Source organism: Haliotis rubra, unplaced genomic scaffold (genome assembly GCF_003918875.1).
Source record: "Haliotis rubra isolate DU_JTF1 unplaced genomic scaffold, ASM391887v1 Scf218, whole genome shotgun sequence".
In the NCBI taxonomy this organism is placed as follows: Eukaryota; Metazoa; Mollusca; class Gastropoda; order Lepetellida; family Haliotidae; genus Haliotis; species Haliotis rubra.
This window is the reverse complement of record NW_025766203.1, coordinates 1,119,175-1,134,805: the sequence shown is the minus strand read 5'-3', so window position 1 is coordinate 1,134,805 and position 15,631 is coordinate 1,119,175. Positions and strand designations below refer to the sequence as shown.

General features: G+C 40.6%; 1 protein-coding gene across 3 annotated transcripts in view; it reads left to right on the top strand.

The window, feature by feature from the left end:
• LOC124277099 (matrix metalloproteinase-2-like) overlaps nucleotides 1-15,631 on the top strand; it is a 77,023-nt gene that overhangs the window by 18,957 nt on the left and 42,435 nt on the right. The window contains exon 1 of one of the 3 annotated variants that reach the window (XM_046712754.1): nucleotides 1,327-2,796. The exons of 1 other annotated variant lie outside the window; for it this stretch is intronic. In XM_046712754.1, the coding sequence (XP_046568710.1) occupies nucleotides 2,524-2,796 (273 nt within the window). In that variant the 5' untranslated portion in view covers nucleotides 1,327-2,523. Of the gene's footprint in view, nucleotides 1-1,326; nucleotides 2,797-15,631 lie in introns of those variants that run through there. One more of the 3 variants, XM_046712753.1, reaches the window with a different exon arrangement.

Sequence of the window (15,631 nt, the reverse complement as noted above, 5' to 3'; positions counted from 1 at the left end):
CATCTTCCAAGTGCTTCCAGTTATTTATTGAGAACCACAATTACACTCAATTACGTGATCAATTCACGTCGGTTATTACTGATACACGATGGCTACAGACAGGATCACGCCATCATGAAATATAATGAATTTCCATCATGATGAATATTTTCAATTTACATGATATAAATAACTTGACCCACAGATTACGTGGCCCCACGAAGCCGCGGTGTTTAGGTATTTCCCCAAGTATTTAAAACCCGACGATTTCTATTATATAGGAATGCACTGATGTCATAACTGGTCGCATTTAGGACATACGTGTGACGCCGATGCGGAATAGTAATTGTCTTGTTATCCGTATTAATAATTCATGCCTCTGCCCCGCCGGGTCCGAATGACAAGACAGAACCCAGTCTGTCAGCCATTAAACCCATTGCTCGGTACTCGATTAATCCGGTGTACATGATAGATGTGAGCTGATACAAATGTTACTATGGTTACGGATCGATATTACGTTCATTCCAAGGCTATACCAACTGTGCCGCGAACCATGACTGATTATTCTCGGTGTTCTTTGATATCTGATTCCTTATTGTAATAAATGGAACATGAGTGCTTTTGTATTTAAAGAGGTATAGCTACGGAGGTTGTTATTAATGCATAAACAGGCCGCGTCTCTATCACAGTTAGCTCATTTTGATGAACTGGTTTGTTTGTTAAAGATGGTTGAGTATGTTTGATTGACAAAAAACGTGAAACAGTGGCGCGCGCAGATGATTACTTCACAAAAACGAATACATATATCTGTCGTTAAATTAATGACAGTTAAATGTCTCGTATGCATTTTAAAAAATATTTCATAAATAAAAGAATGTGTGAGTTTGGTATTGTGGCGCTTTATGCAATTTTCCTGCAATTTCACGGCGGGGCACACAAGATGACATAAACAAAGGCGAGGAAGGGAGTGCGACATTTCCGCAGTATGCGTACGAATATGTAATCTTTATAATATTGGGGTAGAAATTGGTATAATTCTCAAACACACATGTATCAATTCATAACAAAACACGTCACAATAACAAATTACTCATTTCCGATAATTATGTATAAAAGATGTATGAAGTAAATAATAGCTATACAGGGAAGATTGCTTTCAAAAAGCAGAGAAATATATCAACGGTATTGTTGACTCATGGGTCCCCAAGGAATCCGTTTTTCTAAATGGTAAGAATGGCGAAGAGGAACAGTTTTTAATGATAGACAACTTCTTTACTGCAATAGAATGCCATAGAATGCCACTAAAAGAAGTAAAGAATGGCCACTAGCATCGTATAGGGAACCAACCGGTGACGGCGGATGAGACAAAGAAATGTCTGTTTTATAGCCGAGTGTTGGAGACAGATTAACACCGTACATCTGTGCTGTTCGCCTCCACGTGGAATCGACCGAGTTTGTCACCAAGCTGGATGACTCATGTCTGAAGTAACAACACTCCCTCGCTTACCGCAGAATCTGGGAAGAACGGCGGACAATCGCGTCAGGTTGAATGAATATTGTAGCACTCGACCTTTCCATAGTCGCGTTGTTACGTCGTTCACAGAGTAGAGTCAAGCGACGTTAACAAGCCAGATGTGGCACTGCCTTGTTCGTAGATAGTGATATAGACTATAGACTTTGTTTACCTGATGAACGGGATGTATGTCAGATATATGAACTGGCTGTAGGTAGAAATACTGATTAGGTCTGACAGTATCGTTACGTTTATTTGACACGTGTATCAGGTGCTCAGAATGACGAAGGACGTTCTGTTGGGATTGTAAAGGGATCAGTATACATCGCACTACCTGTATGCTTTGATCGGGATGTGTCACGAATAGTGTCAATGCTAATTGACCGGGATAGATCGACGGTCATTCATTCATTCACTCAGCTGGCTAGCCGAGCGGAGTCCCAGGCTCAACGATCGTCTGCTTCTGTCGACTGGCAGCGAGTCGTCTGCTCGGAACACAGGAAGTGCCAAGCTACCATATTTAGAGGGTTCAGCTAGCAGCTGTGGGGAAACAGTGTGCACCTCAAAGTCGCGCGGTGTATTAACTGGGTCGGATCTAGTAAGACGGCTAGTTAGATTGAACACACAGCCCACGTTTTGGCCCTATATCCTCTCGCTCAATTTCCCCACATTCAAAGACGGAGGCCCGGAGAGTCGGTAGATTCCTGCCAGACTATATTTAGAACCGGTACACGGAGCGTGCGCCGACTGGTGCTGATCTAGTTGGAGTTGTGAGCGAGGGAGTGGACGGGAGTTTTGACAATAATTCCCCCATATGGAGAGAAGGACTTAGCAAGGGTTAATCCCATAACAGCTTGGGTACAGTGTTGTTTGCAAAATGTGGGATTAGGATTAACCGGGAACAAGGATTTGGTCCGAGAGAAGGAAACATTTCTCCAACTGTTGAGATACTGCTCCGGACTTGTGAAGTTGCCCCATCATTTGTTTACCTTTGTCTCAGTCGCCCAGGACTATAAGGAGCTGGTCAAAGGATGGAATCTGGATACCGACTGACCAGTTGTCTGACCAGGAACCGATGTGCTCGATGTAGCAACATGGACAAATGTTGTAAACGTGATTCCTCGCGCTGCGTTCGGTCAGACCAGCCCAGGTGTAATTCTCCCCTCTCCTCCGTCGACAGACTCTCTCTACCTGCCGTGTCTTTCATCATGCTAAAGTTATGTATATTAGTCGTTTTGTTTGGATACTCGAATGCCATATCTAACACAGAGAGACACAACAAGGAAATGAGGAACAAGGCTGTGGTGAGTTCATTACATCCTACTTATAATGTATACTTAGAATATATTTAATTCATTTACATTTATGTTTCATTCATTCATTCCCCTATTCATTCATCCACCCACCCACCCATTCATTCATTCATTCATTCGTTCATTCATTCATTCATTCATTCATTCATTCATTCATTCATTCATTCATCAACATAGGTCTCTATCAAATGTCACAGTACAACAACGGAATTGTTCGTAATTTGATTTTTTAAATACCGTTCACAGACATGACATCAGCAAATATGATCACGCATTAAAAGTCAGTCGAAATCATACAAATCTGAATTCAGTCTTGAGTTATAATGAAGATAATTATTTAATCATTATTCATATGAAATATTAAACCCTCTTAACATAATAAACTGAACTTATATTGATCGATTTACAAAAAAGCTAATGGTATGGCAGACTTTGTGCAGCTGTACCAGTTAGCACTTTAGGCTATTAAAGCTATTAAGAAAGTTAAATCTATATCGTTCTGATTTATCCATCCACTATCCAATGTCTGTATTAGATTCCACCATGTAGAAGCTGTTTATCGTTAAGGTTGGTGATCTATATCGGTGTCTGTGTGTAATGGGGCACGTGAGATGATGTGTCCGATACAGATGGCTGCAGTCACAATATCGCCAGGCCTGTGTGACTCATAAACTACTTAATCAATGTGCATTTGCACGGGGCACACCTCCTATTAACGATCTCCTGATACGTCCCAACTTCAGGGGATGGAGAGAGAGCTATGGGGAGGTGATTGTTAGGATAGGAGTTTAGGGAGAGCGTCTCCTGACCCCTAACAAAAGTGTACCTGTGAGACATGTATCTGGACATAAAACAATGTGTTATGACTGATAACATCGAACCGTGCCACTAATGAATATTAAAAAAAATGTACGTCTGTGATATTCGTTTGCGCTGAGTTTACTTAGCGTCTGTCAGGGTATATATAGGGATACATGCATGTATGTGGATATAAAACTGCGTTATGACTGGCAACATCGAACCGTGCCCCTGATGAATATATATATACTCATGTGCCAATAATGGTTGTCACCCCCTTCAATTTTTTAATTGAGTTTCGGAGGGGGTTGGGGAGTTGGGGTGGGGAGGCGGGTGACAACCATTATTGGCATGAGTATATAAATGTACGTCTGTGATATTTGTTTTGCGCCGAATTTACTTAGGGTCTGTCAAGGTATAGGAATACATGCGTCTATTTAAACACAGCCAACAAGCCTACATTTCAAGTTATTCAACAAGCTTCATCCCAAGATGCAACAACACGTATTTAGTCCGCCCATCACCACAAAGCCTGTTATACTACTAGTACCAAGGACGTACACACTGCCAATTTCTGACACAGTTTTAACCGACTTGTCTACCAGCCTGGCGAGTCTTAAAGAAGAGCATCCGTCTGCACTTGTACATTAAGGCAAAATGCCAAAGGATTTAGTTTATTGGAAATACATGTGTATGGTACCTTATCTTCACACCCACGATCGTTTCACTTTATTCATGGTATCCCTACGTTATAAGGTCACAGTTTCGTATTGCTTCCTTGTCTACGAAGTCATATGAGAAATGAAATCAAAACCTTTGTTCGCATGAATCAACGGAAAGTTAATCATAGTCACGGAAATGTTCATTACTCTCCCGGGAAGCCATTGCAGTTGCACTTTAACAGCCTCTGTATATCCATGCAACACAGATGATCGGGTTTAAGTTTGTTTTGACTTTGTGGAGAGAATAATCCGAATGGAAGATTAGATGTAGTGATAGTTTTTGCGTTTATATATACTCATGCCAATAATGGTTGTCACCCCTCCCCACCCCAACCCCGTACACTCCCCTCTCCAATTAAAAACATCGAAGGGGGTGACAACCATTATTGGCATGAGTATATTTTCTTGTATGAGTGCGGTGAGACAGGTAGGGTAGGACATGTTTACCCGTTTCACAAACACCCGGTGTCATGGTAGACTTTCGTGGTGTCATAGGATACATTCATAAGACAGTCGGGCTGATTTTACTTTAAAACCCAGATACTGTTCTGATGATGGAGATTTGTTTTCTGGCGCTGAGGTTATCCTTTTACTTCAACATTACTCATTATGTGAGACTCACTCTTTCTAATTCACTCTCTTTCGAAGGGCCTCTTTCGAACACTCGTTCTTGACAACTTATGGCAATACATCATGATTCTAATTATAGTATGAGGAAGATGTCTCTACAATCCACTACGTATCTGCAAGATTGATCGCACAGGATTAACAACATGCAACTCGCTATTTCACTTTTTGCTGCATTTTTATAATTTTCTTTCTTTTTCTCCGCGTGACACGGGCCTACCCAGATGCTACGTGGGGCACGTGCTGTATCCCCATCTTATGTCATCACTATAGTATAACACCGGGGGTTATCAGTGAACCTTTCGCTGCTTCAACAACCCCCACAACGCCCTTTACAATGCGAAGGCACACAGCGTTGTCTTGTTCAGTCAGTTAAATAAGGCGGTGTCTTCTTAATTCTACACCGCCGGATCACTGATAATAAGGGGCGAGTGATTGAATTAGGGGTCTTTGAGTCATCCTTTACTGGCTATTGTTAGGGAATTATCCGTGCACTTTAGGGTTAGGGTCAAGCAATAGAGTATCTGAGATGCCTATTTCAAGTGCACATTGGTCTTTAGAAATGGCACTCAGATCAGAGAATTTATTTTAAGGCGATGACGAAATATTGCTTTGAGTGTCTTTGTGAACTTGTGGACATTTGATTAGTTTTGCTATAAAACAGAAAATGATTGATCAACGCCCGTTTTGACAAAATGATATTTCCAGGATGTTCAGGCTGTTTTGCAATAAAGAACACATGGGTAATTACAACACAGCATGGCTAATAAGATGCTGTTTGAAAACGTATGATATTCTGGTAGCCATGGTAACGGATGGTGCTTTAAATTGCGTCAATTAGGTTTCCTGGTTTTATTTTGGTTAATGTGACTTTGATGGATATGAAAGTTTCATGGCTGGTTTTGTTTTAGACGATTGATGCCATTTTAAACAGCTTCGTTGTTCTTACCTTTGTCATGCATCTGAACCATGTGTAAGTAATGATCGCTTTGTTCATTGTGCAGTTATCAGTTGACTGAACCGTGAGATATTTACTTTAGTCGTTTCACTACAGGTTTCAGAACTTTAGTCGTTTCACTACAGGTTTCACTACAGGTTTCAGAACTTTAGTCGTTTAACTACAGGTTTCACACAGGTTTCAGAGGTTTCACTACAGGTTTCAGAACTTTAGTCGTTTAACTACAGGTTTGTTTCAGAAAGGTCGTTTCAGAACTTTAGTCGTTTCACTACAGGTTTCAGAACTTTAGTCGTTTCACTACAGGTTTCACTACATGAGACTTTAGTCGTTTAACTACACAGAACAGTTTAGTCGTTTCACTACAGGTTTCACTACAGGTTTCAGAACTTTAGTCGTTTCACTACAGGTTTCAGAACTTTAGTCGTTTCACTACAGGTTTCAGAACTTTAGTCGTTTCACTACAGGTTTCACTACATGTTTCAGAACTTTAGTCGTTTAACTACAGGTTTCGCTACAGGTTTCAGAACTTGAGTCGTTTCACTACAGGTTTCACTACAGGTTTCAGAACTTTAGTCGTTTCACTACAGGTTTCACTACATGTTTCAGGTTTTTAGAACTTTGTTTCGTTTCAGAACTACAGGTTTCACTACATGTTTCAGAACGTTTAACTACAGGTTTCGCTACAGGTTCAGAACTTGAGTCGTTTCACTACAGGTTTCACTACAGGTTTCAGAACTTTAGTCGTTTCACTACAGGTTTTCGTTACTACATGTTTCAGAACTTTAGTCGTTTCACTACAGGTTTCAGATCGTTAGTCGTTTCACTACAGGTTTCAGATCGTTTGGCGTTTCACTACATGTTTTACTACAGGTTTCCCTACAGGTTTCAGAACGTTTGGCGTTTCACTACAGGTTGCACGACAGGTTTCAGAACTTTAGTCGTTTCACTACAGATATTACTACAGGTTTGTGTATTGAGGGTGGGGGTTATACATCTGACACCATCACTACACATACTGATTCTTTAACCCATGTCACTCTGCCATACATATCCTGGAGAAAACATATCCAAGAAAGCCAGCGAAAGTCGGTAACAAGTGGCAAGTCTAGATTTCATGTAGGATATTATGAAGGTCTAAATATAATTAAAAACCCTGGCTCCTTTTATTATTCTTTTAATTCAAATTAAGAACGGTTTCTCTTAAAATATGTTCATGTCCGATTCTAGATGTCAGTCCAGTTTAGAGTACACACGAAATCGTAAAACATTCAGGAAATGGGCTTCATTTTATCGAACCAGGTCTTCTATGGTGATGGAACAGTTTTAGTTTAGATATGGCTGAAATCGTAAAACATTCAGGTTCATTTTATATCTCCTATGGTGATGGAACAGTTTTGGATATGGCTGAGAAAAAAAATCGTGACAGAATTACTTACCTGAACTTTACTGGGACTTCCAAAGTTTTAGACGAAGTACATTTTTCAAATACTAAAATGGTACAATATGGTCATCCTTGTAACCGTGTTGAAAGCGATATATAGTTAAAACTATTGCCCTTTGATAACTTTAGACTATAAGTAGTGTCTCTGAAAGAAATATGATTTGAAAAGAAGCAAACTGCGTGTGTAAATTGAATAGGTTCCCAAGTGACTTGGTAGATTAGACCTGTGAAATATCTAGATCTGCATGAAGGCAAGAATTTTATGGATGTCAACTTTTTTTGGTGATGGACACGACGTTTCGGAATATTCGTACGTCATGTCCATCACAATGAAGAAGTTGACATCCATTAAAATTGTTGCCATGTGTATCACATGTAAATGCCGTTCAAGGACTCTAGATCTGCATGGATCCCTAAAATAACAAACTGGCTGTGTGAAATTGGAAAGTCATCTTGTTCACTGGCTGAGAGACTGTATGCTCTACATGATCCTTTATGAATTCACATATATTTGACATTTAATCTTGAAACTATAGACGTGTCCATTGATGCCTGATAACGGCATGGGTTATCAAAGCGTCCTTGCAATTGAAACCTCCATCTGTGTACGTTAGACCAGGAAGACAATATGGCTTTGTCTAATTGACACCGGAAGTGATAGTGTTATGATACTTATGCAGAGTTCCGGGCCCAAGGGGATGCTGGGATTCATTAACACTGGGGTCACATTGCAGGGGTCGCTGGTCTCAAGCGTCACAAGTGAAACACAGATGTTAGACATGCTCATAAAAGTCAAATTGAAATATATTGGAAGGGCTACTGGTTGTTGTCCAGCTTTTAACCAGTTACACTGGTGTTTCATTGACTTGCAAAAGTCTCTGAGGTAATAATTAATAGTTTGAATGAAAATTTCTAAAAATATAAATAACAGACTGGCGTCCCCAGTCCGCTTATCAAGACTTGCCTCTTTAAAGGATGGAATTACTATTCATTCATGGGCTTAGCATTCAGTACATCCTTGAAGCAGGGTTAGGGTTTCAATATGTGTGTGTGGTTGTGTATGCTCTTTTCTTAAATAACGCAACCAAATGCTTATATAATGCAACAGTAATTTTGTGTAGCTGAATTCAAAGTTTAACCGTAACGGGCGGTTGGGTAGCCTTGTGGTTAAAGCGTTCGCTCGTGACGCCGAAGACAAGGGTTCGATTCCCCACATGGGTACAATGTGTGAAGCCCATTTCTGGTGTCCCCCGATGTGATATTACTGGAATACTGCTAAACGCGGTGTAAAACTAAACTCACTCACTTTAACTGTAACGGGATATTATTTCTTTTTTTTTAAAGAATGCTATTTGTGAGAAAAGCAAAGCACTATGGACAAAAAACACGAAATACTAATATGAATGATAATGCTGTACATATCTGCACACGAATGTTATCACAAATGACAAATTAATGGCCGTTCCACATCTGTCGATGCATCACGGTCCATGAATGACACACGATCAATACTCGACAGACGACACAATCGATCCTGAGCGACTGTGTACCGAGAGATTATATTTACACGTGCATGTGTCACAGCAGTACGTGACGCACATGGAACTCATCCCACACCTGACGTCGTTGCACTGATGCAGCTCAAGCTGTGTGTGTGATGTAATGACGACTTAATCTGGTAGTTGTTCTGCGTGGCACTGAATGTTCACAGATTGCGTGTTACGTGGGCTGTTGGGAAGGGGAAGGGATTAGTGCTTCAGAAGAAGGTTTGGGAGGGAGGTGGGAGGGGGTAGTCTTAGACTAACAACTAGTCTCTGAAATGAACATTTTACAGAAAAAGAAGTTCCTCAGGTTCTGAATATCTGGCCTCCCTGGGGCTCCTTTTCAATTGGGGCGGTGGGGTAGCCTAGTGGTTAAAGCGTTGGCTCGTCACGCCGAAGACCCGGGTTCGAATCCCCACATGGGTACAATGTGTGAAGCCCATTTCTGGTGTCCCCCGCCATGATGTTGCTGGAATATTGCTAAAAGCGGCGTAAAACCAAAACTCAGTCCTTTCCAATTTAAATGTTGTTATTTGTTACTATCAAAATTATATATTCAGAGACAAAGCGTTAGTCTAGGAGTGGGGTAGATGTCGGTAGGTTGTGTGTACAGTGTAATTGCGTTGGATTAAGAACGTATTGTAGAGTATCGTTTTACGCCGCTTTTAGAATTTCCAATATTAGGCCTACGCATGGGAATACCCGAAAGTGAGTGAGTGAGTATTGTTTTACGCCGCTCTTAGCAATATTCCAGCAACATCATGGCGGGGGACACCAGAAATGGGCTTCACACATTGTACCCGTGCGTTCGCTCCCCCCTCCCAAATGGGTGCAATGTGTGAAGTCTATTTCTGGTGTCCCCCGCCGTGATATTGCTGGAATATTGCTAAAAGCGGCGTAAAACACAACTCACTCACTCTCTCGTCCATTCTGTTCCATATTTACCGAGTACTATATCCGCTTGGCCGTGTATGGAACATTCTCTCTGAACCTCTGGTACAAGTGTGTATCTATATACCAAATAAATACATTTGTGGAAAAATACACAGAAATGTCACATCTCCTTAATCACGAACTTAATGGATGGCGAGGTTACTGAGACTATGGCCAAACGCTTCTTGCCACGATGAAGATGAAGCACTATCATACGAACAACCTGTCACGTAAACGGTCTCACAAGGTCACGGGGGACCTCACCGAATGTGACGTGGCGTTCAAGATGTCAATGTACACATGAAGTGCCATTCATGAATAATTAAACATTAGTGTATCGTTAGGAAGGTTATGACATATTTGATGGGAGTTGTGGCATGCCTCATCCTTTCCCGGGCTCTCCACTTGCAGGAGCTGTCAGTCGACGTAGTTCTTGCACGGGATGTTTGACATTTGACGTTGCTGTTGCCGTCAGTCATAAATTCGTGACGACAACAGGCTGTGATCTCTTGTGTCTGATCCGCGAGAAATGCAACACGAATAGTTACATAGCTATAAGAGAAATCGTGATATATTTAGTAGGAGATAAAGGTGTTGGAAAATCAGAGGTATATAACGAAAATATAATTTCTCTAAAGCGTCAGGTTTTAATATTTTTTAAAATTATATTTTCGTTGTATACCCTTTGATTTTCCATCACAGTATCTTTATCTCCATTCTGCCATAACCGCGTTATTAAGATCTTTTTAAAAATACATACTGTGTTGGAAACGTGATTATATACCTCTGAATGGCTTTAATTAACCAATCACAATCACAATCCATGACTGAAGTCATGGTAGAATAATTCGTGCCATCCTTTAGTTTTGCAGAATCGTGCATGAACGCTTGTAGATAAGCAAATCATATTTCATTTTAGTAATCCCGGACTTGACATGACACAATTATTAGAATCTGTACTTTACTAAGAAAATGTAATATAACATGTTGCATTCGACAACTTTCTAAATGCCATAGTGTGTATTCATAGTCACACCGTGTTCAAATGAACCCACCAACATTACTTTGCAGTGTTTAAAAAAAAAATCATCTTGTTACTAAATTGGGAAAGTTTATGTCAGAAAAGCTCAAGGGTGAAATTTCAAACATCTTTAGACAAACTGATAATTCATCTCTGGTTAAATGAAAAGTACAAAACGATTTACTTCTGTGTTTTCTTATATTATGATTTCATTTGGTTTACACGACAGGAAAGGTTACGGAGCCGCCTCATAAGCAAATATCAACCTACTTCACATAAACTTCCTAGACATCTTTAGTCATAATGAAAAGTACAAAACCATTTACTCGTGTATCGTTGAACTCTATTAATATTAATTAATCTTATTAAGACGTCAAGAAATGATGCTTTACATCCCCTCAGACAAATTATCAAGTCTAGATTTCTTCAGGTCCTGAGGCTCCTTTTCAATTGAAATGTGTTTATTTGTTACTATCAAAATTATATATATTCAGGGACTAAGACTTAGTGTAGTGTATAATGGATAGAATTACTATACATCCATGGACTCCGCTTTCAGTACAGCCTTGGAGCAAGGCTAACACTGATTTTACGAGAACACCATCTTTGTATCGGAAAAGCTGTCATAAGGATCTTTAGGTTCTCGTTGATCGTTGCGTGTGGCATATGGTAGACAAGTAGGGTATCCAGTGTTTATTATGCCGATCGAGACTGGAACATAACAGTGTAATGGACGCCGGACATCCATAGTAATGAATTATGCGGACGTGATCGTTTCAATCCCACGCGCTTTGGGACCGTTCATAATTTATGGCTAGGAGGGGTGATGATGATTTCTATGGAGAAGCATGTATAATGTGAATGACACCCCCCACCCCCACCCCCACTAAACTCTATGTACAAAGAGAGTGACCCCCCTGCATGTCATGTACAAAATCAATTACCCCCCTCCCCTTCCAATAATTTTAAACCATAATTTTTAATAATATTTATGTAAAAACTTCTGACCCCCCAATGGATGTGTACAAAATTGATGATCCCCTACCTTCCCAGAACAAAATGGGTGACCCCCTTAAAATCATCATCACCCCCCCTAGCCATAAATTATGAACGGTCCCTTATCTCATCATGCACATATTTTTTGCATGTCAATTGCCAGACAAAGTTTGAGTTTGCCCGGTCGACGGTGTTGTTTACTAATTTCGCGTCTGACATTTGTCGTCATGGTGAACTATAGACTAGACTGGTATGTGACTCTGTAATTGTCGGCACAATTGGTCACATTGGGGCGACCGCAGGCGGAAGCGTGTGTGCAGGATAGTCGAGTCTGAATGCACAAAATTCAGAATATGAGGTTATTGCCCGACATTTCATACAGCCCCTAACGTGTATTCAAATTCCGGTTTCTATGTTCTTTGTAGCCTCACAGTCCCTGAAAAAAAGTACTTTCCCTACTGCCTCGCCCTTCTAGACTGTCTCACAGTCCCCGAACCACATTATTTTCCCTACTGCCGAGCCCTCCCTGCAATGCTAACTCTCCTCTGGACGCAAGTCTAGATTTTCCTCAGGTTCAAAATCTCCCTTTACTTTGGGGCTCCTTTTCAATTACAATGTTTTATTTGTTACTATCAAAATAATATATATTCAGAGACTAATGTTCTTTATTACTTATGGAGATACATTTACTTATGGAGATACATTTACTTATGGAGATACAGAGGTAATGGGAATGGTATCGTTCGCCGACATTTTGAAAATTGATATTCCCATGATATTGTCATACCCCGAGGATGCATACTGGCTGCATTTATGTTGGATATATCTCTTAATTTGACAATATAAGTAGATAATTTTCTTACGGAGGTAGTCAAGTGTTGTTCTGTAATGAGACGTTATTGATTATGAGATTATCAGGTATTGTTTCCTGCATTAATATTCCACCGCGTACAAGACACATTACGACCTGCAACTACTCCAGAACATCGACGTCAAGTAATACTTGAACAGAGTTGTAGTATAGAGTATTGGTAGTGCTGCTAGTAGTAGTGAACACTGATGTTGCCTCAAGGTTAACGATGGTCTCTGCATGTTCTTTATTCCCTTCATGTTGCTGTTCTCTCGAACTTCCGATAACTCGAAGTACATGCGTAGGTCGACTTCGACACAACGGTGTTTGTTGATACAGTGAATATTTACAGCAGTTATTAAGACTGTTCGATATATTTCTTTGAGGCAACACATATTGTATGACTTGAAAGCTACGAATGCCATTTAGAAAGTGATAAAATATATGATATGTTATCCGTGCATATTCTCGTAATGAATCGGGTGGAGTCGCATCCGGGAATCCGATCCACAATCTCAGGGTCAGGCGCCCAATCGTCAACACACAAAGTCAGTTGTACCTTACTGAGAAGGTGAGGTGAGGTGAAATTGGGTTTAACGTCGTGCTTCAGCTCATATGACCGCTCAAAAGACCACGTGCATGCATGTGTATGACTAAGTTGGTTTTATGGTGCTAGCCCACTGAGATACCATGCCGCAGTGAAGCATGAATACCCCCTCAAAGACACATTATACTGACTCTGAGCCGACCAGTCCTTGTTGTACCCATTAATGCCGAGCGCCAGGCAGGTACCAACAAGTACCATATTCTAACGTCTTTGGTATGACGCGGTCGGGGATAGAACCCGCGACCTTCCGCTCTCCGGGCGGACGCTCTAACCACTACACCACGGAGGCGGTCGCCCTTACAGAGAAAGAATAACTGCAAATATAACATATTCCACCACGAAAGGTTTAGGGCAGTCTAGGGAGGGTTCTTTAACACCCCACGCCCTCCCTCCCGGAAAAAGATGGCCTATGGGTGACAGACAGTGTATACACGATCGTCTACCTTTTAGATCACACTTTCTGTCGGCCATGTTTCCTGTGACCCACGTCGCTGACTAGACACCCGTTGTTACAGATAGGGAACGTAAACAGACCCTCACCGCCCTCTATGTTATAAACATAAGCATCTGGAGGAAAAGTGTGGCGGCTTGAATCTAATTCACCAGAACGGATACCAACGCTTTTGAAAATTCTCTTGCCAGCGCTAATTACCAAACCGACTAATTTTTGTAGAGTGGTTTCTTAGCTTCAAAGAGATTAAGTAGGTCTATATAGTACGATAAACTACACTTTTCAACATCCTACAAACATTTGTTCTTAGTACGCAATGTCTTAATTTTAACAAATATCTTGTATCTGTATTATCTAATGTAATTCCTTGTGAACTAGAAGCCGTACCACCTGTTCAATGATATATCAATGTTTGTTTATTTAGGAGATTTACCCCAAACCCTGAATAACAATTTGCAAGGATGTTACCTAACCTTCAACCAACTTGATAAACCTGCACCACAGGTGTCCCGACCTTTCAACTCTGACCCTATGACCTTCAAGGCACATGCAACATCTTGAATGTCTCAAGCCTCGTTGATAATTACCCGCAGTCGATCTGGACGAACGCAGTGATTCAGATGATGATGAGAACCTTTGGCGTTACGAGATTCGGCGACAGTAGTACTGCCGTGTTGATGTTCCTCAACCTCAATCTAATTACATCCATGTCTTCTTTAAGTGCATTGTCTGCTGGAGATGTAGGTCACGTCTACTGTATCAACTAGGCCTGTGTACTAATGCTCATGAATATATATAATACAGAACAAACTATATGGATAACAACTTCTTTTTATTCGTGAGTGCGACGTTTCGATACAGATTCTTGTACCGTTGTCAAGCATAATGGAAGCATCCAAGATATATAAACATCTCATTATTATTTGTACATCATTGGCTTCCACGCCTATCCTTTGTCTACTCTCTGGCTTCATCAGCTTTCTGCCTAGCCAATTATGTTAATTATGTTGTTTTCTTTGTTACATTGTTACATCCAGTATATATATACTTCCCCATTCTTCATGTTCCATTATGCTTGACAACGGTACAAGAATCTGTATCGAAACGTCGCACTCACGAATAAAAAGAAGTTGTTATCCATAAAGTTTGTTCTATATTGTACTTCCCAACTTCTAAAATGCCACTCAAAGAAATATATATAATATTTATAGTAACAAATAAACCCAACTGAATTGAAAAGGAACCCAGTGAGTTGGGAGTGAGTATGGTCTTACGCCGCTTTTAGCAATATTCCACCAATATCACGACACCAGAAATAGGCTTCACACATTGTACCCATGTGGGGATTCGAACCCGGGTCTTCGACGTGAACGCGTTAACCACTAGGCTACCCCACCGACACGGTGAGTTGGGAAAACCTGAACCTCGGGTATTTTGACTTGCTTCATTTAGGGCTTTAGCAGGGAGGGCTAGGCTTTAGGGAAAATATCGTGGTTCAGGGACTGTGAGACAGACTACAACTAGGCCGCTATACTCATGTTACATACATTGTGATACTTACTGAAAAGGTTAACACTGTCATTGTGGTATTAATATATCACATAAGGTGGAAATATAAAGGTTACATTTAAGTACTACATTATGTCACATTGTGGAGTATCAGGTATTGACAGATGCACTTCAGAGATAACATGGATGACGATGGATGTCCAGATTAACTGTGCATATACCATGATAACCTGTTCTGGTTAACATTCAGTTTTGTGTCGTTCCCTCGCTTTTCCAACTACTATAAACGCATATCCGTTCTGTACTGTGTCTAGCTCGTACTAACCTATTTAACTTCGTTTTAATTTTGAGTCATACAACATGATGTCGACA